The sequence below is a fragment of the Artemia franciscana genome, chromosome 4, assembly GCF_032884065.1.
Source record: "Artemia franciscana chromosome 4, ASM3288406v1, whole genome shotgun sequence".
In the NCBI taxonomy this organism is placed as follows: Eukaryota; Metazoa; Arthropoda; class Branchiopoda; order Anostraca; family Artemiidae; genus Artemia; species Artemia franciscana.
The window spans coordinates 51,696,269-51,719,878 of NC_088866.1; the positions used below are offsets into that span (position 1 = coordinate 51,696,269).

At 33.7% G+C, this 23,610-nt stretch overlaps 1 protein-coding gene across 3 annotated transcripts in view; it reads left to right on the forward strand.

The window, feature by feature from the left end:
• The window catches only part of LOC136026564 (protein maelstrom 1-like), a 55,881-nt gene that overhangs the window by 30,367 nt on the left and 1,904 nt on the right, over positions 1-23,610 (forward strand). For all 3 annotated transcript variants that reach the window (XM_065703255.1, XM_065703253.1, XM_065703254.1), the window contains exons 7-10: positions 7,757-7,911; positions 12,083-12,238; positions 18,686-18,806; positions 20,321-20,413. In XM_065703255.1, the coding sequence (XP_065559327.1) occupies positions 7,757-7,911; positions 12,083-12,238; positions 18,686-18,806; positions 20,321-20,413 (525 nt within the window). The remainder of the gene's footprint in view (positions 1-7,756; positions 7,912-12,082; positions 12,239-18,685; positions 18,807-20,320; positions 20,414-23,610) is intronic.

A 23,610-nucleotide genomic window follows, 5' to 3' on the forward strand; every position in this document is an offset into this window, starting at 1 on the left:
CAAATTTAAATGGTGTAAAATTGAAATTTTAAACGGTATTTTTAAGGTCATACGATACCTTTAAGTATCTTCATATCGCCCATTATAAACTTTAAATTTAAGTGGTATAAACTTAAAATAAAAACGGTATTTTTAAGGTCATACGATATCTGAAGTATCACCATATCGCCCATTATAAACTTTAAGTTTAAACGATATTTAAACGGTATAAACTTAAAATTTAAATGGTATTTTTAAGGTTATACAATACCTTAAAGAATCATCATATCGCCCATTATAAACTTTCAATTTAAACGGTATTTTTAAGGTCATAGGATGCCTTGAAGTATAATCATATCGCCGATTATAAACTTTCAATTTAAACGGTATAAAACTAACGCTATAAACTTAAAATTTAAACAGTATTTTTAAGGTCATACGATGCCTTGAAGTATCATCATATCGCCCATTCGCCCATATCTTGGAGTATCACCATACCGCCCATTTTAAACTTTAAGTTTAAACGGTATAAATTGAACTGCATAAACTTAAAATTTAAACGGTATTTTTAAGGTAATAGGATTCCTTGAAGTATAATCATGTCGCCCATTATAAACTTTCAATTTAAACGGTATAAAATTAACGCTATAAACTTTAAACGGTATAAACTTAATATTTCAATGGTATTTGTAAAGTCATACGGTACCTTAAAGTATCACCATATCGCCCATTATAAGATTTAAGTTTAAATGGTATAAAATTAACAGTATGAACTTAATTTAAACGGTATTTTTAAGATCATATGATACCTTGAAGTATCATCATATCGCCCATTATAAACTTTCAATTTAAACGGTATAAAATTAACGCTTTAAACTTTAAGCGGTATAAACTTAAAATTTAAATGGTATTTTTAAAGTCATACGATACCTTAAAGCATCGCCCTATCGCCCATTATAAGATTTAAGTTTAAATAGTATAAACTTAAAATTTAAACGGTATTTTTAAGGTCCTGCGATACCTTTAAGTATCTTCATATTGCCCATTATAAACTTTAAATTTAAATGGTATAAACTTAAAATTTAAATGGAATTTTTAAGGTCATACAATATCTGAAGTATCGCCCATTTTAAACTTTAAGTTTAAACGGTATACACTTTAAATGGTATAAACTCGAAATATAAACGGTATTCTTAAGGTCATACGATACCTTGGAGTATCACCATACCGCCCATTTTAAACTTTAAGTTTAAACGGTATAAATTGAATGGCATAAACTTAAAATTTAAACGGTATTTTTAAGGTAATAGGATTCCTTGAAGTATAATCATATCGCCCATTATAAACTTTCAATTTAAACGGTATAAAATTAACGCTTTAAACTTTAAACGATATAAACTTAAAATTTAAATGGTATATTTAAAGTCATACGATACCTTAAAGCATCGCCCTATCGCCCATTATAAGATTTAAGTTTAAATAGTATAAAATTAACAGTATAAACTTAAAATTTAAACGGTATTTTTAAGGTCATGCGATACCTTGAAGTATCTTCATATTGCCCATTATAAACTTTAAATTTAAATGGTATAAACTTAAAATTTAAATGGTATTTTAAGGTCATACAATATCTAAAGTATCGACCATTTTAAACTTTAAGTTTAAACGGTATACACTTTAAATGGTATAAACTCGAAATATAAACGGTATTCTTAAGGTCATACGATACCTTGGAGTATCACCATACCGCCCATTTTAAACTAAGTTTAAACGGTATAAATTGAACGGCATAAACTTAAAATTTAAACGGTATTTTTAAGGTAATAGGATTCCTTGAAGTATAATCATATCGCCCATTATAAACTTTCAATTTAAACGGTATAAAATTAACGCTTTAAACTTTCCATTTAAACGTACAAAATTAACACATATAAACTTTAAACGGTATAAACTTAAAATTTAAATGGTATTTTTAAAGTCATACGATACCTTAAAGCATTGCCCTATCACCCATTATAAGAATTAAGTTTAAATAGTATAAAATTAACAGTATAAACTTAAAATCTAAACGGTATTTTTAAGGTCATGCGATACCTCGAAGTATCTTCATATCGCCCATTATAAACTTTAAATTTAAATGGTATAAACTTAAAATTTAAATGGTATTTTTAAGGTCATACAATATCTGAAGTATCGCCATATCGCCCATTTTAAACTTTAAGTTTAAACGGTATACACTTTAAATGGTATAAACTTGAATTATAAGCGGTATTCTTAAGGTCATACGATACCTTGGAGTATCACCATACCGCCCATTTTAAACTAAGTTTAAACGGTATAAATTGAACGGCATAAACTTAAAATTTAAACGGTATTTTCAAGGTAATAGGATTCCTTGAAGTATCATCATATCGCCCATTGTAAACTTTCAATTTAAACGGTATAAAATTAACGCCATAAACTTTAAACGGTATAAACTTAAAATTTAAATGGTATTTTTAAAGTCATACGATACCTTGGAAGTATCACCATATCGCCCATTATAAGATTTAAGTTTAAATGGTATAAAATTAACAGTATAAGCTTAAAATTTAAACGGTATTTTTAAGGTCATACGATACCTTGAAATATCATCATATCGCCCGTTATACACTTTAAATTTAAATGGTGTAAACTTAAAATTTTAACGGTATTTTTAAGGTCATGCGATACCTTGAAGTATCTTCATATTGCCCATTATAAACTTTAAATTTAAATGGTATAAACTTAAAATTTAAATGGTATTTTAAGGTCATACAATATCTAAAGTATCGACCATTTTAAACTTTAAGTTTAAACGGTATACACTTTAAATGGTATAAACTCGAAATATAAACGGTATTCTTAAGGTCATACGATACCTTGGAGTATCACCATACCGCCCATTTAAAACTAAGTTTAAACGGTATAAATTGAACGGCATAAACTTAAAATTGAAACGGTATTTTTAAGGTAATAGGATTCCTTGAAGTATAATCATATCGCCCATTATAAACTTTCAATTTAAACGGTATGAAATTAACGCTATAAACTTTAAACGGTATAAACTTTCAATTTAAACGTACAAAATTAACACATATAAACTTTAAACGGTATAAACTTAAAATTTAAATGGTATTTTTAAAGTCATACGATACCTTAAAGCATTGCCCTATCACCCATTATAAGAATTAAGTTTAAATAGTATAAAATTAACAGTATAAACTTAAAATCTAAACGGTATTTTTAAGGTCATGCGATACCTCGAAGTATCTTCATATCGCCCATTATAAACTTTAAATTTAAATGGTATAAACTTAAAATTTAAATGGTATTTTTAAGGTCAAACAATATCTAAAGTATCGCCATATCGCCCATTTTAAACTTTAACTTTAAACGGTATACACTTTAAATGGTATAAACTTGAATTATAAGCGGTATTCTTAAGGTCATACGATACCTTGGAGTATCACCATACCGCCCATTTTAAACTAAGTTTAAACGGTATAAATTGAACGGCATAAACTTAAAATTTAAACGGTATTTTCAAGGTAATAGGATTCCTTGAAGTATCATCATATCGCAAATTGTAAACTTTCAATTTAAACGGTATAAAATTAACGCCATAAACTTTAAACGGTATAAACTTAAAATTTAAATGGTATTTTTAAAGTCATACGATACCTTGGAAGTATCACCATATCGCCCATTATAAGATTTAAGTTTAAATGGTATAAAATTAACAGTATAAGCTTAAAATTTAAACGGTATTTTTAAGGTCATACGATACCTTGAAATATCATCATATCGCCCGTTATACACTTTAAATTTAAATGGTGTAAACTTAAAATTTTAACGGTATTTTTAAGGTCATGCGATACCTTGAAGTATCTTCATATCGCCCATTATAAACTTTAATGGTATAAACTTAAAATTTAAACGGTATTTTTAAGGTTGTACGATGTCTGAAGTATCACCATATTGCCCATTTTAAACTTTAAATTTAAACCGTATACACTTTAAACGGTATAAACTTGAAATATAAGCGGTATTCTTAAGATCATACGATACCTTGGAGTATCACCATACCGCCCATTTTAAATTTTAAGTTTAAAGGGTATAAATTAAACAGTAGAAACTCAAAATTTAAACGATATTTTTAAGGTCATACGATGCCTTGAAGTATCACCATATCGGCCATTATAAAATTTTTAGTTCGTCTGGATAAACTATTTAGAATTGATTGGAATGTCTTGCCATTACTTGTAGACCTTGAATAAGAGATTGGAATAAATGACAGAAAATTAAAATTCGACGCCTAATTTCCGAGAAATCTTAAAAAAAAACTTTTTAAGCCCCCGTTTTATGCCGGAGATAGTGGTGTTTAGTTTGAATGAAACTTCCATAATCAGGAAGTTTAAATTCTATATTTTCAATTAAACGGGGCAGATTTTTTTCTATTATTATTATTATTTAGGAAAGGACAGTCTTTAAAAATGTTCTAGCATACTAGCTCGGAAAACACTAAAAATCAGCTTAAAGGAATTATCACTTGACTAATTGTGGTTCTATCTGTTTTGATTGACAAGCTTGCCGACAATAGGGAAGTAAATTTCACTGTCTTCTTAGTCAAATATCACGGCCAAACCACAAATTCTGGATAGCTTTCGACGATAGCTATTCCTCTGGAATATTTCGCTTACGGACCATTTGTCTTGAGACAGTTAGTCGATATTGAAGCTCACAAAATGATATGTATGGTATCGCATTCTCTTAAACTATTGTTAAGGTGTTCTGGTTGTATGTAATTCTTCTAATGGAAAATCGAGTTTATTTTTTCCTGGAATGAAGCATTCCTGTTCGAATTTCCTTTTTGAACTGTATTCATTACCGAAAGAGAATAAGAAGTTAATCAATGTCGGAAATTTAGTCTTTTTACGCCGTTCTGAAGATAATGCTGCTGATTTGAGTATCCTAGTTTAAAATTCTAGCGAAATCAATTCTTTCTGGGGTCTTGAGGGTTTCAGGGTGTGTGAATAGGTTTGAAATTTAATATTTAGAAGACCAAATTGGGAATAAACGAGAAATGAACGATGTGATGCTAGGGAACGTGAAGATTTACCGAGACACTTACCTAGGTAGCTTATAACTAGCCTAGATACTTACCTATTAGTAAAGACATTTTTAAGGTAAATTGAGTAACTCTACATAAAACAATAAGCCCTCGTGGAAAATATTGGCCGATCCCGCCTCATAGGGATATAATGGAAGAAAGATTAAGATGATTAGGTCACGTTTTACGGGTCACGGATGACATACTCCCAAAGGTTGGGGTTTTTGGTCATCCGTTTGGGGCCTAAAGATGAGTATATCGTTATATCGTCCCCAAATGGGTGGGCAAAGGTTATGAGGAAGAATTAAGAGAAAAATTGGAATTTTGAGGAGAGGGGATAGGAGTGAAGCTTTCTAAAGATTGGGATGGAGGAGGAGCGTGCGCAGCTGTGTGTTTGAAGTAGTTTGTAACTTTTTTCAAGGGAAGATCAATTCGAGTTAACACAGTTTTGTGGTGTGTATGAGCTATTTTGCTACTTCCACTTTTTAGGGATGTAAACCCCATGCAACCTTTATGAGTGAGGTGAAGGGGAGGGATCCTATTTTTATGATTATAAAAAATCTGGCAGAAAGGGTTTTATACCTTGATAGAAGCAAGATTATGTGCCATAAATGTGTCTTCTGGGGATCTGCACTTATTCTCACCTCTATGGTCCATAGGATTAAATTCTTGTCATCCCGGTATCTATCAGAAAAGGCTGTCGGATATCAGTTAGAACTGGCGGGAAGCAGCAATGAGTGTCCTAGTTGAGTCTTTTAAGACCAAGTTTAAGCTGTAGGAGGAGCCATGGCTCTTAAATTCTTATCAGGTCTTAACGGAGCCGGGTGTGAAGTCAGAGCTTATTTCCTAATTATTCTTTTTGGGGGGTCAGGATCTGGTTTGATCTTTGTTGGGAAGGAACCCTAAAATTCGTGTTTTCTGGGCATCTAACCAAAATGGCTGTTGGATCTCAACCAAACTTAGTTGGAAGTAAGAGATAGGGTCATGAAATTCTTCTCATCACAATATCTACTAGAACGGGTTGTTGGATCTTAGTCAATCTTGCTGGGAAGTATGAGCAACTTTTTTAGTTGTGCCTTTTGGAAGTTCGTACTGGAGAGTACGAACATACGTGCTGCATAGTAGGAAAGTGTCCTGGTTGTCCTTTTGATACGTGGAAGGAAATCCAGTCTGTTTGGAATGGGGGAGTGGCATAGCTTCTTGCCATCTTTTAGATGGAGTGTCGAATCCTAACCAGTCTTGTTGGAAAGAAAGAGTATGCTAATTGTTTCAGTTTTGCTCTCTTGAGTTCGCATCTGCTCTTACCTCATGGGGAAGGGGAGAGTGGGACAGATCAAACTTTTAAAATGACACCTATAATAACAAGTTGCGATATATTTGCTAGTGATATATTTTTTTTAGGGGAGGGGGAGTTCCATTCCCAATCCCACTTATGTCGCTAGTAGCTCATTCATGATGAAAGGTAACAGCTAAAATCCTAAATTTTCTTGTCGGGTATCTGGGACCAAAGTAACCTCTGGTGATGGTGGGAATTGAGGGGCACATATGCTATACTCATCAGGTTATCTACCAAATAGGTTCAACAGATTTACCGGACTTATTCAGAAACAATAGTTTGTGTCGTATTATGTCTTTTCAGTCTAGAATCGATTTGACCTCAAAGGAAGAGGAGGAAGGGGTGTCTAAATTCTTGTCATAATTACGTTCATCTGTCATAAAGGTATCATTCATAAGGGCTCCAAAGTCAAAAAGTAAAATAAAAAGATATAGGCTCATAGCTGACCTTTTTCAGGGCCTGTACCTGGTCCAATATCTTGGGGGAGGGATATAAAAAAAATTCACATTTACCCCTTCAAAGTTTCATTTAAACTCTTAATCCGAAACAGGCAAATCGATATTGGCCCAAACGTGGCGAAAATTGGATCGTGTCAAAAATTTAAATTGTATATAGTAGAATATATTCCAGCACTTTGAACTCAATGAGCCGACGTTGGAAATGATGCATCAAAGCTTGCATCACCAAACAGTTTAAGAAGGTGTAGTTATCTGTAGGATTCAACAGATTGTTAAAGTTTGAGTTTTTACGGACGAAAAGCGTTGTCAACTTTAGCTAATGAGATTACCTGTTCATAGTTCCAATTGACAACACTGACAAAATGTAGCACTGCCCTAAGAACTTCATAATTTTGAAACAGCTAGAAAAGAAATCGTAGAAAATTACGGTTTTCAGGGGGTGACTACTTGACTCAATTTTCCTGCTAACCACCGTCGAGAGAGCAGACACCATCCTTCTCCAGTAAACCTGGTCTTGAGCCGCCGCGGATGATGAAGATGATGATGATGATGATGTAGAAATGATGTAGACTACCGGGCCATCTTGTTCTTGGGCGACCACGTGGTCGTTTCCATACAGTGATCACAGTGGTGAAATTTTATACTTTGCGGCAAGGGGTTTCTTTTTAAAATTGGAGGAGGTGGCCTTTCAGTTTACATTCCGCAAAGGGTAGGTCTATTCAGCGGTGAATAGACCTAAGATAAATCAAGAGGCAAAATAAAGTTTTTATTTTAACGTTCCTGATACTTTGAAATTATGGAGCTAAGTGTATTTCTCGAGGTTATGTATTTATTTTGAAATCCTTTTTGTAGGAGAGTATAAACAACCCCTATACAAGGTCTATGATATTGACGCCCTTACTTGTCAACTGATAAAGGGAGGTGCCAATTATGTCCATGATGCTCCAATAAGTCCTATTGCTCATAAGGCAGACCAGTACGAGTTTGAATTGGGGCTTGCATGTAAGGTAAGTGAACAGTTTTATCAAGAGGTTGTTCTATCCTATTTCTTCTATTGGGCATAAACCCCCCTTTCCTTTATTGAAAATTATTTAATTCTAATTAGAAATATTAGCAAACTAATTATTCCCTTACGATAAGATTTTTTCCACTGTGTTAAAGACATGGCATTGAGACTGAAGCGAATATGGGAATAATTAGTGTAATGGCTGAGATGTTACCGCAGAATCCATAACAAAAAGTATGACGACCGTGGCATAACCTTTCGTGTTTGATTTAAATGATGCAACCCAGCCTGGACTACTTGGGAACAGTCTGGAGAAATTGTAAACAAATGTCTTTTTAGAAATCAAGAAACAATCAAACAGTTCGTGGTAACGAACTGTAGTAAGCGGTAACGAACTGTAGTAAATAGCGACCCGGCTCAATAGTAACCGAAACTCTAAAAATGGAATTTTTATACCAATTGTTACATCAAAAGAATCGCCTTTTAATGCTGATTTTAAATATATAAGTTTCATCAAGATCAGTTATACCCATCAAAAGCTACGAGTCTGAGAAAATTTGCATCATTTTAGAAAATTTTTTCTTCAGGGGTCATCGTATCGACCCAGTGGTCCTAGAATCTTGCGAGAGGGCTTATTCTAACGGAAATTAAAAGTTCTAGTTCCCTTTTTAAGTGACCAAAAAATTGGGGGGCACCTTGGCCCCCTCCCACGCTCATTTTTCCCAAAAGTAACCGGATCAAAATTCTGAGATAGCCATTTTATTCACCGTAATCGAAAAACCTTATAACTATGTCTTTGGGGGCGACTTACTCCCCCAAAGTCCCAGCGGGAGGGGCTACAAGTTACAAACTTTGACCAGTGCTTAGGCCTACATAAAGTAATGGTTATTTGGAAGTGTACAGACGTTTTCAGGGGGATTTTTAGGTTTGGGGGTTGAGAAGAGCGAGATATGTTGGGGGAACTTTCCTTGGAGGACTTTGTCGTGGGAAAAAAAAAATTCATGAAGGGAGCGCAGGATTTTCTAGTATTATTTAAAAAAAAAACAATGAAAAAATAAATATGAAAAAGTTTTTTCAACTGAAAGTAAGGAGAAGCATTAAAACTTAAAGCGAACAGAAATTACTCCGTATATGAAAGGGGTTTTCCCCTCCGCAATCCCTCGCTCTTTACGCTAAAGTTTTTAATTGTTTTGAAAATTAGAATTGTGGCTAAGAGTCAAACTTAAGCGTAAAGAAAAGCGTAGTCGAAAAACCTAATAACTATGTCTTTAGGGACGACTTACTCCCCCGCAGTCCCAGTAGGAGGGGCTGCAAGTTACGAACTTTGACCAGTGTTTACATATAGTAATGGTTACTGGGAAGTGTACAGGTGTTTTCAGGGGGATTTTTTTTGGTTTAAGGGGGAGAGTTGAGGAGGGGGGTTACGTGGGAGGATATTTCCATGGAGAAACTTGTCATGGGGGAAGAGAATTTCAATGAAGGGGGCGCAGGATTTTCTAGCATTATTTGAAAAAGCAATGAAAAAATAAATATGAGAAGTTTTTCTACTGAAAGTAAGGAGCAGCATTAAAACTTAAAACTAGCAAAAATTATTACGCATATAAGGGGTTTACCTCCTCGTTATACCTCACTCTTTGCGCTAACGTATTTTAGTAATTTCAACTATTTATTCTACGGCCTTTGTGATTCAGAGGTCATTCTTAAGGAATTGGGACAAAATCTAAGCTTTAGTGTAAAGAGCGAGGTATCGACGAGGGTTGAACCCCCTCATATACGCAATAAAAACATCCGAATATAGAAGGTCGTTACGCAAGTTAATTCGTAAGTTACGTATATTTTTTTTACCAATGAAAACGTTTGTAAAAAATTAAAAGTTCTAGTTGCTTTTTTAAGTAATCAAAAACTTGGAGGGCAACTAGGCCTCTTCCCTCGCTCCTTTTTTCTCAAAATCTCCCGATTAATTGCAATTAATGAATTTGCAAATTTCGTTTTAATTATTTATGTGCGGAGAGCCAAGATCAAAACATGCATTAATTCAAAAACGCCCAGAAATTAAATACAAAAAAAAAAATTTTTTTAATGAAAGTAAGGAGCAACATTAAAACTTAAAACGAACAGAAATTACTCCGTATATGAAAGGGGCTTTTCCTCCTCAACGCCCCGCTCTTTACGCTAAAGTGTCTTACTGTTTTAAAATAGAGTTAAGTTACTGTTTTAAAAATAGAGTTAAGAGAAAGAGTCAAACTTTAGCGTAAAGAGCGGGGCGTTGAGGAGGAAAAGACCCTTTCATATACGGAGTAATTTCTGTTCGTTTCAAGTTTTAATGTTGCTCCTTACTTTCATTAATTTTTTTTTTATTTAATAACGAATAGAACCAAATATTTAACTGCGAGAAGGTATTTTATTTCAAGGGTGATCCATCTCTCGCTCTTTCTGTCGTTTCCTCCCCCCTCTCTCATTTTATCTCCCTTTCATTGTTTTGTTCTCTCCCCTATCCCTGTTCTTGAATCTTATTTCTTTCTTTCCTTCTCTAATCCTCTTTCCTTCCAGATTCATCCCTATACCTCTCCCTTTCTATCTCTCCCTGTTCCTCCTCTCTCTCTCTTCCTATCTTTCTCCCCTCTCTCTTTCCCTTTTCTCCTCATTCCCTCTATTTAATTTCACGGTAATTTGGCTTGAATTTTGAGTGCTGAGGGAATTTTCTGTGAATAAACAACTGTCTCAGGTTTTAATTTTCCATTTTTACATACGTTCATGTGTATTTGTACATTTGATTGAAACTAATTGACTAGGGAATCAAATGGTCTTCTTGATTGAAGTATATTACTTTTGTTGAGACTCGACCCCCTAGGCCCTGGGCTTAGAAACATGGATATAGGATATCCCTAAATACAAGGGATATAGGATTCGTGATCCAGCGAAAGCTGATATGCTGCTATTCTTGGCGTTTGCAGATGCAAAAAAAAAACATTGAACAATTTCAATAAAACTGTTGACACCTACCTTAAAGTTAAGGGATGACTTTTAGAGAATTTAAAACAGTTCTCAAAGGGAGATTGAAATGTGATATGTGGAAGCAAAACTCTCCTAGACTTAGATTATGTTGATGATTGAATCATCCTAGAGGAAAATAAAAGCCAAATAAATAAATTTTTAAAGGTTGGGCAAGTTGAGGGTGCAAGAGTGGGTTTAAAAATTAATGTTAATAAGACTAAGTCGTTAAAACTAGGAATAAGTGAAGGTGAAGAGGTGATGTTGGGTAACGAGAAGATCGATCAAGTGGACAACTTCACTGACCTAGATAATATTATTGGTGCAGTGAAAATGTTAAAAGTAGAGTAGCAAAGGCCCAGGGTGTTTTTTCACTGTTGAAAAATGCTTGGAAATCTGCGGGCCAAGGTTAGATTATTGGAAGCTAAAGTGATTGCTGTGATCAACTGTCTTCTGAAGCGTGGGCGCTCTGATAAACGGAGGACTATTTGCTAAATGTTTTCCAGAAAAGTTGCATACGGATTTCCAGCCTTGGAAAATTGAAAAAATGGGGTCCTGAAATTACATTATTTTCTGATCTAGAAAAGGGTTTTCACCCCACCATTAAGTGTCAGACCGGTATCGTCTATTATCAAACTTAGTAGATTATTCGAAAACTTATTTTGTACGATAGCTATAGAACGTTTCTAATTTTGATTGACGAAGACCAAGAATGGAAGAGGGGCTGCTCTGAATTGAATCCAAAGTATTATTAACCGTTCGAACAAAAATTGTATTCTGAAGACTGAAGTAGACTACCTTGTAAAATTTAGATATACCTTGTCTGGCCTGTAGATTGTTTTAGGTACCCGACTAACTGACAGTTTCACAAATAGTAAGCTGTACGAAAAATTTTATACAATCTCGCTCTTGGATGTTGTAAGGAAAGGTTTTAGAGAAATAGCAACTTCGTGGGAAGGTGTGAAGAAGGAGGCTTTGAAAAGGTTGTGATGGACGAGGAGCTATCATAGCACTGTTGGCCTCAGATGGCTTGTTGCTGTAGCGAGTTGGAATATATATATATATATATATATATATATATATATATATATATATATATATATATATATATATATATATATATATATATATATTCTACGGCTATAATCAAATAAATAGTAGTTGTAATTTTTTTTTTCTAGTTTCATGAGAACAGAGACAACCCTAAGTATTGTTCAGTTCATGCAGTCAGGGCATGGGCCTTATCAGTTATTGACTTGTGTAGTGACTTTTATGATATTGAGAGTCCAGCAAACCAACCTCTTGCAAGTAGCTCAGGACCGACACCAATGGTTTCTGTAAGTATTTATTTCAAAGGCCTTATAAGAAGCCCCCCCCCCCATTTCAAATAAATAATGTCCTGTTAAATGCTTAAACAATTTAAAAATGTCCTTGAAATGTTTCCTTAAAGGTGTTTCTTTTTCTCTCTCTCTCTTATGTCTTCTGTTCCGCGGGTTCTTCTCTTTTCCTTTTGGTGCTAAATAAACAAACATGTAACGGTAAGCCATTTTTCATTTGCATATTGGTGGCGCTATTAACAAAGAAGCAGGTTCTCTCCCTTTTGTAAGTCTGGTTGAATTAAGCAATAACATTGTCTTTTTCGCTATTAACCTTTATTATGTGATAGTTTGAACATTCCAGCTTCGCATCCAGAAGCCTTTAATACTGGAAAAAAATTAGCGTAAATAAAACATAATCTTTTTTTATTATTATTATTAAACCGTCCAAGCCGAGTGGTTACCACGCTATATTTGAAATGTTTTGTCCGTAAGGACAAGGGTTCGAGTCCTAGTATTGCTGGTCATAACTTTCCTGGACTTAGATTATGCTGGTGATTTAAGCATCCGAGATGAAACTGTGAGCAAAATGAATGAACATTTACAGGTTTAGAGAGTTCACGGTACTAGAATAGGTTTGAATGCTAATGTTAAGAAGACTAGACGCTATGCTTAGGCATAAGTGAAGAAAAAAGGAGACGTTAGGTAACAAAAATATCAATTAAGTGGACAGCTTCACTTACCTAGGTAGTATTATTAGTAAAGATGGTGGGTGCAATGAAGATATTAAAAGTAAAATAGCCAACACCCAGGGTGTTTTTTTCATAGTTGAAAAAAGTTTTGGAGAATGGGAAGATAAATCTGCGAAAGAAGATTAGAATATTGGAAGCTAAAGTAATGACAGTGATCAAGTATCGTTCTGAAGCATGGGCGCTCCTAAGAATTGCTGGATGTTTTCTAGAGAAATTTTGACGGATTGTTTTGGGTACCCGACTGATTGCCCGTATTTCAAACGTGCGAAAAGTGCGATTCAATCTCGCTTTTTTAAAGCTATAATGAGAAGGGTTTGGATGACTAGGGCACGTTCTGTGGATAAAGGATGACAGATTGCCAAAGATTGTCCTTTTTGGCCAACCGTCTAGGGCTAAACGAAAAGCAGTTCGTCGTCGGCTGAGGTGGGAGGATGTTGTCAGTAAAGATTTTAGGGAAATGGGACTTTCCTGGGTTGGTGTAAAGAGGGAGGCTTCAATTATCTTCAGAATAGATAATTGAGAATGAGTGTGCTTAGTTTTTTTTTTTTACATAAGGCGGCTTGTTGCTGCGATGAGTTGATAGAAGTAGTAGTTAATTTGATTAAAGGCTAATCAGTGTAATCTGTGGGTTTGTCACATTCAAACTTTTCCCCTGATGGCGTTTTTTTTTTTTTTTTTTTTTTTTTTTTTTTTTTTTTTTTTTTTTTTTTTTTTTTTTTTTTTTTTTTTTTTACCTTCCATAAGTTTTCTAATATACCGGTAAACATAAGGTTGCTATGACAGAATAAATATAATCTCCGTTTCAACTCGCCTCTGAAACATAGAGCCAGCTTATATATATATATATATATATATATATATATATATATATATATATATATATATATTTAAAAATAAGTTGTTTGTCTGTTGACTGACGTCATGTTTGTGTGTCGACTGGCGTCATTATAAGGATTGAGCTGTATGCCGTCATGAAGTTGTTTGTCAACTGACGTCATGTATGTCGACTGACGAAATTACAGACCGGGACACAAATGACGACCGGGACACTCAAAGAGAAATTACAGACTGGGAAATAATGAGGTATAGATCTGAATACGGATTATTTTTCCCATGGACAATTGTATGTTGCATGTTCAAGAGTTGGTAAACCTGAAAATTTATTTATATGCACATACAATGGGACAGCCAAGAATGTTGTATATTCCCAAGTTTTACGTAGTTAAAAAACATATATATATATATATATATATATATATATATATATATATATATATATATATATATATATATATATATATATATATATATATATATATATATATATATATATATATATATATATATATATATACATATATATATATACTTGCTGTTAGGGTGGCGCTTCGCACCACCCCAACACCTAGTTGGTGTTGGGGTGGTGCCCCCCTAAGCCCCCCAGCGCGCGTAAGTCGTTACGTGCCATATTAGTTACGCGCCATTGTAGTTGTGTCCCTGTGTCCCACCTTTGAATATATATATATATATATATATATATATATATATATACATATATATATATATATATATATATATATATATATATATATATATATATATATATATATATATATATAATACATATATATATATATAAATATATATTTATATATAAATATATATATATATATATATATATATATATATATATATATATATATATATATTTATATATAAATATATATATATATATATATATATATATATATATATATATATATATATATATATATATGTTTTTAACTACGTAAAACTTGCGAATATACAACATTCTTCGCTGTCCCATTGTCTGTGCATATAAATAGATTGTCAGGTTTACCGACTCTTGAACATGAAACATATAATTGTCCATGGTAAAAACAATCCGTATTCAGATCTATACCTCATGATTCTAATGATTGCCCTTGAGCTTTTTTGATGGTGATTGCTAATCGAACATTCCCTATGTCCCCGTCGTCATTTATATATCCCCCTGTGCCCCCCGGCGTCCCCGTTGTAGTTGTGTCCCTGTGTCCCGATCGTCATTTATATTCCCTATGTCCCGGTTGTCATTTGTGTCCCGGTGTCCCGGTCTGTATATACATTCGTTTTTGAATTGGTATATGATGAAATAAATTTTTGTGTTTTTCCCCTTTTTTCTTTTTAGTTTTTTTTTGGTTTTTACCTTTTTTTTTAGTTTTTTAGTTTTTTTTCTTTTTTCTTTTTAGTTTTTTTTTGGAGGCTTTACATTTTTAGTTTTTAGTTATTTTTATGTTTTTTAAGTTTTGTTCTTCTCCTTTATTTTTCAGTTTTTTTCCTTTTTTTATTTTTTCCTCGGCACGCTTTCTTTTCTTACTTTCTCTATCAGCCGCAAGTTTTTTGGCATAGAATCTTTCAGCAGCTTCCTCGGCTATTGCCATTGTAGGTTCTTCAGTCATTTTACAATTAAACATTTTTCCGTCCACGATCTTCTTACAATTAAAAATTTGTCTTTTGAGCAGCTTCCTCGGCTGTTGCCATTGTAGGTTCTTCAGTCACTTTAAAATTAAACATTTTTCCGTCCACGATCTTCTTACAATTAAAAATTTGTCTTTGAACGATTTTCTTAAATACCTTTGATGACGTCATCGTCATAACAAACATGACGACAACTAACTTCATGACGACATGATGACGTGGCGTCACTCGACAGACCCACAGACAACTTATTTATATATATATAGATATATATATATATATCAGTCTATTTATATATATAGATATTCACAGGTGGGACACAGGGACACAACTACAATTACTTAATTGTTTTAAAAATTAGAATTGTGTCAAAGAGTCAAACTTTAGCGTAAAGAGCGAGGGATTGCGGAGGGGAAAACCCATTTCATATACGGAGTAATTTCTGTTCGTTTTAAGTTTTAATGTCGCTCCTTACTTTCAGTAAAAAAAACTAGTTTTTTTTATTTTATTTCTGAACGTTTTTGAATTAATGCATGTTTGATTTTTGCTCTCCGCACATAAATTATTAAAATAAAATTTGCGTACTAATTCTTTTTTTGGCTAAATGGCTTTCACTTAATTTTGATTAGACCATTTTGAGAAATGAGGGGTGGGAAAGGAGGCGTAGTTGCCCTCCAATTTTTCGGTTACTTATAAAGGCAACTAGAACTTTTAATTTTTAACGAACGTTTTTATTAGTAAAAAATATACATAACTTAAGAATTAAATTACGTAACAAACTTTTATATTCATATATTTTTATTATGTATATATGGGGGTTTGTCCCCTCTTTAATACCTCGTTCTTTATTCTAAATCTTAAATTTTGTCCCAATTGTTTAAGAGTGACCCCTGAATCAGAAAGGCCGTAGAATAAGTAGTTGGAATTACCAAAAATACTTTAGCATAAAGAGCAATGTATTTATCTCCTCCTAAATACCTCGCTCTTTATGCTAAAGTATTTTTAGAACCCCTCATATGCTTAATAATCTCTGTTCGTTTTAATGCTACTCCTTACTTTCAATTGAAAAAACTTTTTCATGTATTTTTTCATTGTTTTTATTTTACAGTAATGCTAGAAAATCCTGCGCCCTTTTCATTGAGTTTCTCTTCCCCCATGACATATTCCTCCAAGAAAAGATCCTCCCACATAGCCCCCTCCCCTCAACCAACCCCCAAAACCAAAAGAATCCCCCTGAAAACGTATGTACACTTCCCAATAACCATTACTGTATGTAAACACTGGTCAAAGTTTGTAATTTGTAGCCCCTCCCCCAGGGACTGTGGGGGAGTAAGTCATGCCCAAAGACATAGTTATGATGGTTTTCGACTATGTGGAACAAAATGGCAATCTCAAAATTTTGATCCGTTGACTTTGGGAAAAAATGAGCGTGGGAGGGGGCCTAGGTGCCCTCCAATTTTTGGTCACTTAAAAGGGCACTAGAACTTTTCATTTCCATTAGAATGAGCCCTCTTGCGATATTCTAGGATTACTTGGTCGATACGATGACCCCTGGGAAAAAAAAACAAAAAACAAACAAATAAACACGCACCTGTGATCTGTCTTCTGGCAAAAAATATGAAATTCCACATTTTTGTATATAGGAGCTTGAAAATTTTTGCTATAGGGTTCTCTGATACGCTGAATGCGATGGTGTGATTTTTGTTAAGATTCGATGACGTTTATGGGGTGTTTCCCCCTATTTTCAAAAATAAGGTAAATTTTCTCAGGCTCGTAACTTTTGATGACAAAGACTAAATTTGATGAAACTTATATATTTAAAATCAGCATGAAAATCCGATTCTTTTGATGTATCTTTTAGCATCAAAATTTTCTTTTTTAGAGTTTCGTTTACTATTGAGCCGGGTCGCTCCTTACTACAGTTCGTTACCACGAACTATTTGATATATATATATATATATATATATATATATATATATATATATATATATATATATATATATATATATATATATATGTATATATATATTTCTTTCACTGGTTTGTAGTTACTGATGACATATTTGATTTACTTATGTATGGATGCTTTATGTAAATTCTGATATTTAACTAATTCGCATGTAATCCGCAAGGTTTACTTTAGGGATACCATTTTTACCTTCATGTGATAGGTGTCCCACTAGAAAGCACCGAAGCCCATAAGGTTTAGTGGCATTTCTCTGATGTGATGGTGAAAACTTTGGAATAAGTAATCTGATATGAGATGCTATTTCTGGTTGAATTTACAATCCCTTACATGTAAATGTACTTATTACTTATTAAAATATTTCATGTCCATGGAGTCTTCTGTTTGGTTCACTTTCTTTTTTTTTTTTTTTTTTTTTTTGGTGTTTCGATTTGTGTTTAAGGTCAAAACCTTGTTCTAGTTCCAATCTCCCTAAATTTTCAATTTATCAAAACAGTTTTTCCCCTCGCCGAATTATTACTTTAAAAAAGATTATAATTATTATCTTTGAGACATAGTATGTCATCCATTTTGTCAACAGATAAATCCTTGTTTTTGTATTTACATTAATTCATTTCCCTTTTGAAGTCCTTTTCTCTCTTATACAACTTGGCTTTCCGTGGGTTTTTGAAAGTATTGATTTATTTATTTATTAATACTTATTATAATTATTGATGTATTTTGAAGCTGATTGAAAATACATTGGCTTTTTTTCGATTAGTTCACAGGGCCATAATGGTTTATTAATGACCAGTGAATTGTTACTGTGGTAAAAGTTAGGTCATTCAATTAACCCCTCTCTTCATTGTTCATCACCTCGGGTTCCAGGAAAAGAGGCCTTGTTTTCATTTTTGGTCTGAGTTTAGTTCATGAGTTCATAGTCTGTTCAAGCTGAGTTTTGTCCTACTAGCTGGTAATTAAAAATGACTGTTTTTTATATACTGCCATTGATCATAACCGATATAGGTTGGAGAAAGATTATGAAAAGAGAATATGTCAGATTTGTCTTGAGATATTTCTCAAGAAGATGGGAAATGTCATAATAGTGGCTTTCTTTTATGGCCGGTCAGCATTCAAAGGCTAACAATGTTTTGGCCAATAAGGCGACATGGCTTTAGGAGAATTCCTAATATATGTTTAAGTGTTGTACTTATATTTACCAGTCTTGGTAGTTAGTGGTAGCACCCTACAGATTCAATATGTTACTTTGATTAAAATTTTCATTAATTTCAGTGGGATGATGAAGATATAAATTCCATTCCTGAGTTTGAAGATCTAGAAATTGAAGAGGACTTTTCCAAATTAAATCTGAGAAGGCCTCTTGTAAAAGAGCCGGTGAAAAGACCCTCCTATGGTATTTCTGTTCCTTATTTTTCAAATAACATTTTATTTAGCTCTGAAATTAAAAAAAAACACCGGGTCTAACCTTATTTATATATATATATATATATATATATATATATATATATATATATATATATATATATATATATATATATATATATATATATATATATATATATATATATATATATATATTCCCCGCTCTGTACGCCAAAGTTTTTTACTGTTTTAAAAAGAAGAGTTGAGAGAAAGAGTCAAACTTTAGCGTAAAGAGCGGGGCATTGATGAGGAAGCAGCCCCTTTCATATATGAAGTAATTTCTGTTCGTTTTAAGTTTTAATGTCGCTCCTTACTTTCAGTTGAAAACACTTGTTTTTTTTTTATTTAATATTATAACATAGAATAATACACAATAGCATTAAATCATATAATGATTTTATAATAATATTACTCTAACAAAGCCAACATTTTTGAGGGTTTCATTTGACTATTTTTTTTTCTTTCTAGGGGAAAGGATTAATGTGAAAGAAGCATACGGAGGGATGTTTTTTTTTTTACCAGGGTTGTTTAGTATCAGAGTTTCCTTCTAACTTTTTTCTTCAAAATCTCCGGGGTTGGGATCCTCAAGTGAACTTGAATCCCATAAGGTCAAGCCAACATAAGTAACAAAAACAGTGAGGTGATAATCCTGATCAACGTTTTTGGTCTGTTTTAAGTGCCTAGTCAAAATTACATTAAAAAAATGTGATAATACATTCATAAATGTCAAAAATATGTAATTTTTATCTTGAGAACTACATCGTCTATCTTGCCGCGTCTTGAAAAAACAAAACAACTGATTACACTTGAGATTACCCTTGAAAGATTGAAAGATTACACTTGAAGTGTCGAAAGTCTATTTTTAGGCCAAAATCTGCTGCTCTCCACGAGCCATCAAATAATTATAAAATCATTTTTAAAGGAAAGGGGAAATAAAGAGCCGTAAGTTCCCTTTAATCTCCCTTCGTCTATATATCGTCTATTTTGCCGGGTCTCGAAAAAACAAAACAACTGATGTAAAATGCCCGAAACGAAGGTGAATCTTTAGCTCAAGTATTATTTGCAAATTTTAATTAATTATTTGTGTTGCTCAGCATGGCAACACTGACAAAAATCCGATACTATTTGCTGTATAACGTTAGAATTATATCTTATGTAATAATTATTTTATTACATATAATCGTTGATGATCTACGTAAGGAGCTGAAGGTTTCGTAGTGAGAATTTTTATTTGAATTTGTAAAATGCTTTGTTTAAAATAAACTTATTCCCAAAAGTGTTCAAAAAATTATTATTTTAGATTTTTTTTTAGATTATTATATTTAATAAACTGTTTTATAGTTATTTTTTTAATTATTTTATACAATAAAGACGCCTAGATTGATGTATGAGGAAAAGGTGTTCTAACTATTATCAGCTCCTTATATTTATAGCTGACAGTGGACCTTGTATTTTTTTAGTATTATTTATTTGTATTTTTTTCAGCTAAATTGAATCCTAGCTCTTATGAGGCAGTGAGTAGAAGAAATGAAGCCGTGTCTGCAAACGGAAACGCGTGGAAATCAGATAGTTATGGAGGTAAGGCATAAAATGAGGCTAAAGTGGTGTTAAAACCGACAACCTAGGTGCAACTGGATAGATTCTGTGATTAAGAGGTCACACTTGGCGTCATTGTTGCCAAATTGACCTGCAAAATTGATTAAGCGAAACTATTTAGTTAATTTTGACAATGCTTTGTGAGTGTAATATTTCAAACTTCTGTTGATTCTCAAAGAAAACTTCAGCTTCAAACGAAAGCTAGATGTTTGGTGCCATATGCTTTGACTGATTTCTTAACCCTGTTAGTTCATATTTGGTGCCTGCCGCCACCAAAAAATGTATATGAGGGTTGACCTCATTAGAAATTGAACTCCAGATTTTCTCTGGATTTGTTATAATTTGTCAATTTGTTGTTTTTATGGCACTTAGTTCACTACCAAGTGACATAAAGCGATCGCAAATTTTGTCGGTATATCTGTCCCGGTTTTGCTACTTCAGGCACTTCCAGGTAAGCTAGGTAGATGAAATTTGGCAGGCGTATCAGGAACCAGACCAGATTAAATTAGAAATTGTCGTTTCCCCGATTCGACCATCTGGGGGGGGGGGGGGAGTGGGGGGACGGTTAAATAAAAAAAATGAGGTATTTTGAACTTACGAACGGGTAATCGGATCTTAATGAAATTTGATGTTTGGAAGGATATCGTGTCTCAGAGCTCTTATTTTAAATCCCGGCCGGGTTTGGTGACATTAGGGGGAAGTTTGGGGGGAACCTAAAATCTTGGAAAACGCTTAGAGTGAAGGGATCGGGATGAAACTTGTTGGAAAAATAATTAAAAGTCCTAGATACGTGATTGACATAACCGGAACGGATCCACTCTCTTTGGCGGAGTTGGGGGGTGGGTTAATTCTGAAAAATTATAAAAAAAATTACGTATTTTTAACTTACGAAGGAGTGATCGGATCTTCATGAAATTTGACGTTTGGAAGGATGTCGTGTCTCAGAGCTCTTGTTTTAAATCCCGACTGGATCCGGTGACATTGCGGGGAGTTGGGGGGGGGGCTAAAATCTTGGAAAACATTTAGAGTGGAGGGATCGGGATGAAACTTGGTGGAAAAAATAATCACACGTCCTAGATACGTGACTGACATAACCGGAACGGATCTGCTCTCTTTGGGGGAATTGGGGGGGAGGTTAATTCTGAGAAATTAGAAAAAAATAAGTTATTTTTAACTTCCGAAGGAGTGATCGGATCTTAATGAAATTTGATGTTTGGAAGGATATCGTGTCCCATAGCTCTTATTCTAAATACCAACAGGATCCGGTGACATTGGGGGAGGAGCTAAAATCTTAGAAAACGCTTAGAGTGGAGGGATCGGGATGAAACTTGGTGGGAAAAATAACCACAAGTCCTAGATACGTGATTAAGATAACCGGAACGGATCCACACTCTTTGGGGGGAGGGGGTAAGTGTAATTCTAAAAAATTAGAAAAAAAGAGGTATTTTTAACTTACGAAGGAGTGATCGGATCCTAGTGAAATCTAATATTTAGAAGGATCTCGTAATTTGGATCTCTTATTTTAAATTCTGACCGGATCCAGGGTCATTGGGGGAGGGCGGAAATCTTGGATAACGCTTAGAGTGGAGAGATCGGGATAAAAGACTTGATGGGAAGAATAAGAACAAGTTATAGATACGTGATTGACATAATTGAAATGGATCCGTTCTCTTTAAGGGAGCTGGGGGCTGTTAATCTGGAAAAATCAGAAAAATTTGGGTATTTTTACCTTAAGAACGGTTGACTGGATCTTAAGGAAATTTCATATTTAGAAGGAACTCGTGTCTTAGGGCTCTTATTTCAAATCCCGACCAGATCTGTTGACATTGGGGGGAGTTGGAGGGGGAAATCTTGGAAAACGCTTATAAATGTCGTAGATACGTGATTGACGTAACCTGACTGGATCCGCTCTCTTTGGGGGAGTTAGGGGGTGGGGTTCAGTGCTTTGTTGAGTTTGGTGCTTCTGGACCTGCTAGGACAATGAAAATTGGTGTCAGGGAGCTGCACAAATTGACTTGATAAAGTCTTTTTCCCCGATTCGACCATCTGGGGGGCTGAAGGGAGATGAAAAATTAGAAAAAAATGAGGTATTTTTAACTTACGAGTGGGTGATCGGATCTTAATGAATTTTAATATTTAGAAGGACCTCGTGACTCAGAGCTCTTACTTTAAATCCCGACCGGCATTAAGCCTCTGAATTTCCTTTTAAATCAATCTATTGATTCTTAGAATTTTGCTAGAGCTCATACTATATGAGCTCTTGGCTCTTACGGCCTCATCACAAGTGCCATATGAGCTCCTAGTTCTTGTTAAATAATGCTAAGAAACCCGGCTCCCCCTCCTTGCAACATTCCTAATTTACCACGTAACCTGCTGAACTTAAAGGTAAATGCCTTTTTGAAATTAAAAGAGAATCGGAGGACAATTTTGTGGGTTTTTTTTTTTTTTCAACGAGTCTATCAAAAAGGTTATTTTTGAATAAAACCGCCCAAAACAAGAAAATTTGAAAATATAAAGGGAGGGTTAAAGCTACGGGCGGTTTCCCTGTCCCCCTCTATTTTTTCCCGATTTTCTGTACCTTGAACTGCCTGAATAAGGTCAATTGAAACGTGACTTTACGAAATTTTAATTCAAAAGCTATCGATTGGATATTTCAAGTTAAATTAAAAATATCCTAAACCCCATATGAACCAGGGTATGTTTTTAAGAATCTATTTGAGTATCTTCATATTTTTAATTTTAAGATTGAATGCTGAATTTATTTTGTTTTTCGTCGTGCTTGGTCTCGTTTAATCAGCCCAAGTTGTTCAAGTAATGCAACTTTTTTATTTTATTTATAAAATTAAGCATTATAACATAATTACCAATCTCAAACTTTAAAAATGAAAAGTGACTAGAAACTGCCTTTATATTAGTTTACTATAATAATGTATTAATTTGCTATGCATTGGCAAATTGGACTAAGCTTTCTAAACAACCTCATTCAAAAAGAAGTATTTTGGGGGGGGGGAATAGGGGGTACAACAAACACTTTAAAAATACATCAAAAATTTGTTTATATTCATATTTGCTACGTCTTAACGAGTCACAAAAACATTTTGGGGGAAGGGGTTCAAACCCCCTCTGGATACGGCTTTGGTCCTATACCATTCTAATATGCATTTGAAAGATGCTGTAAA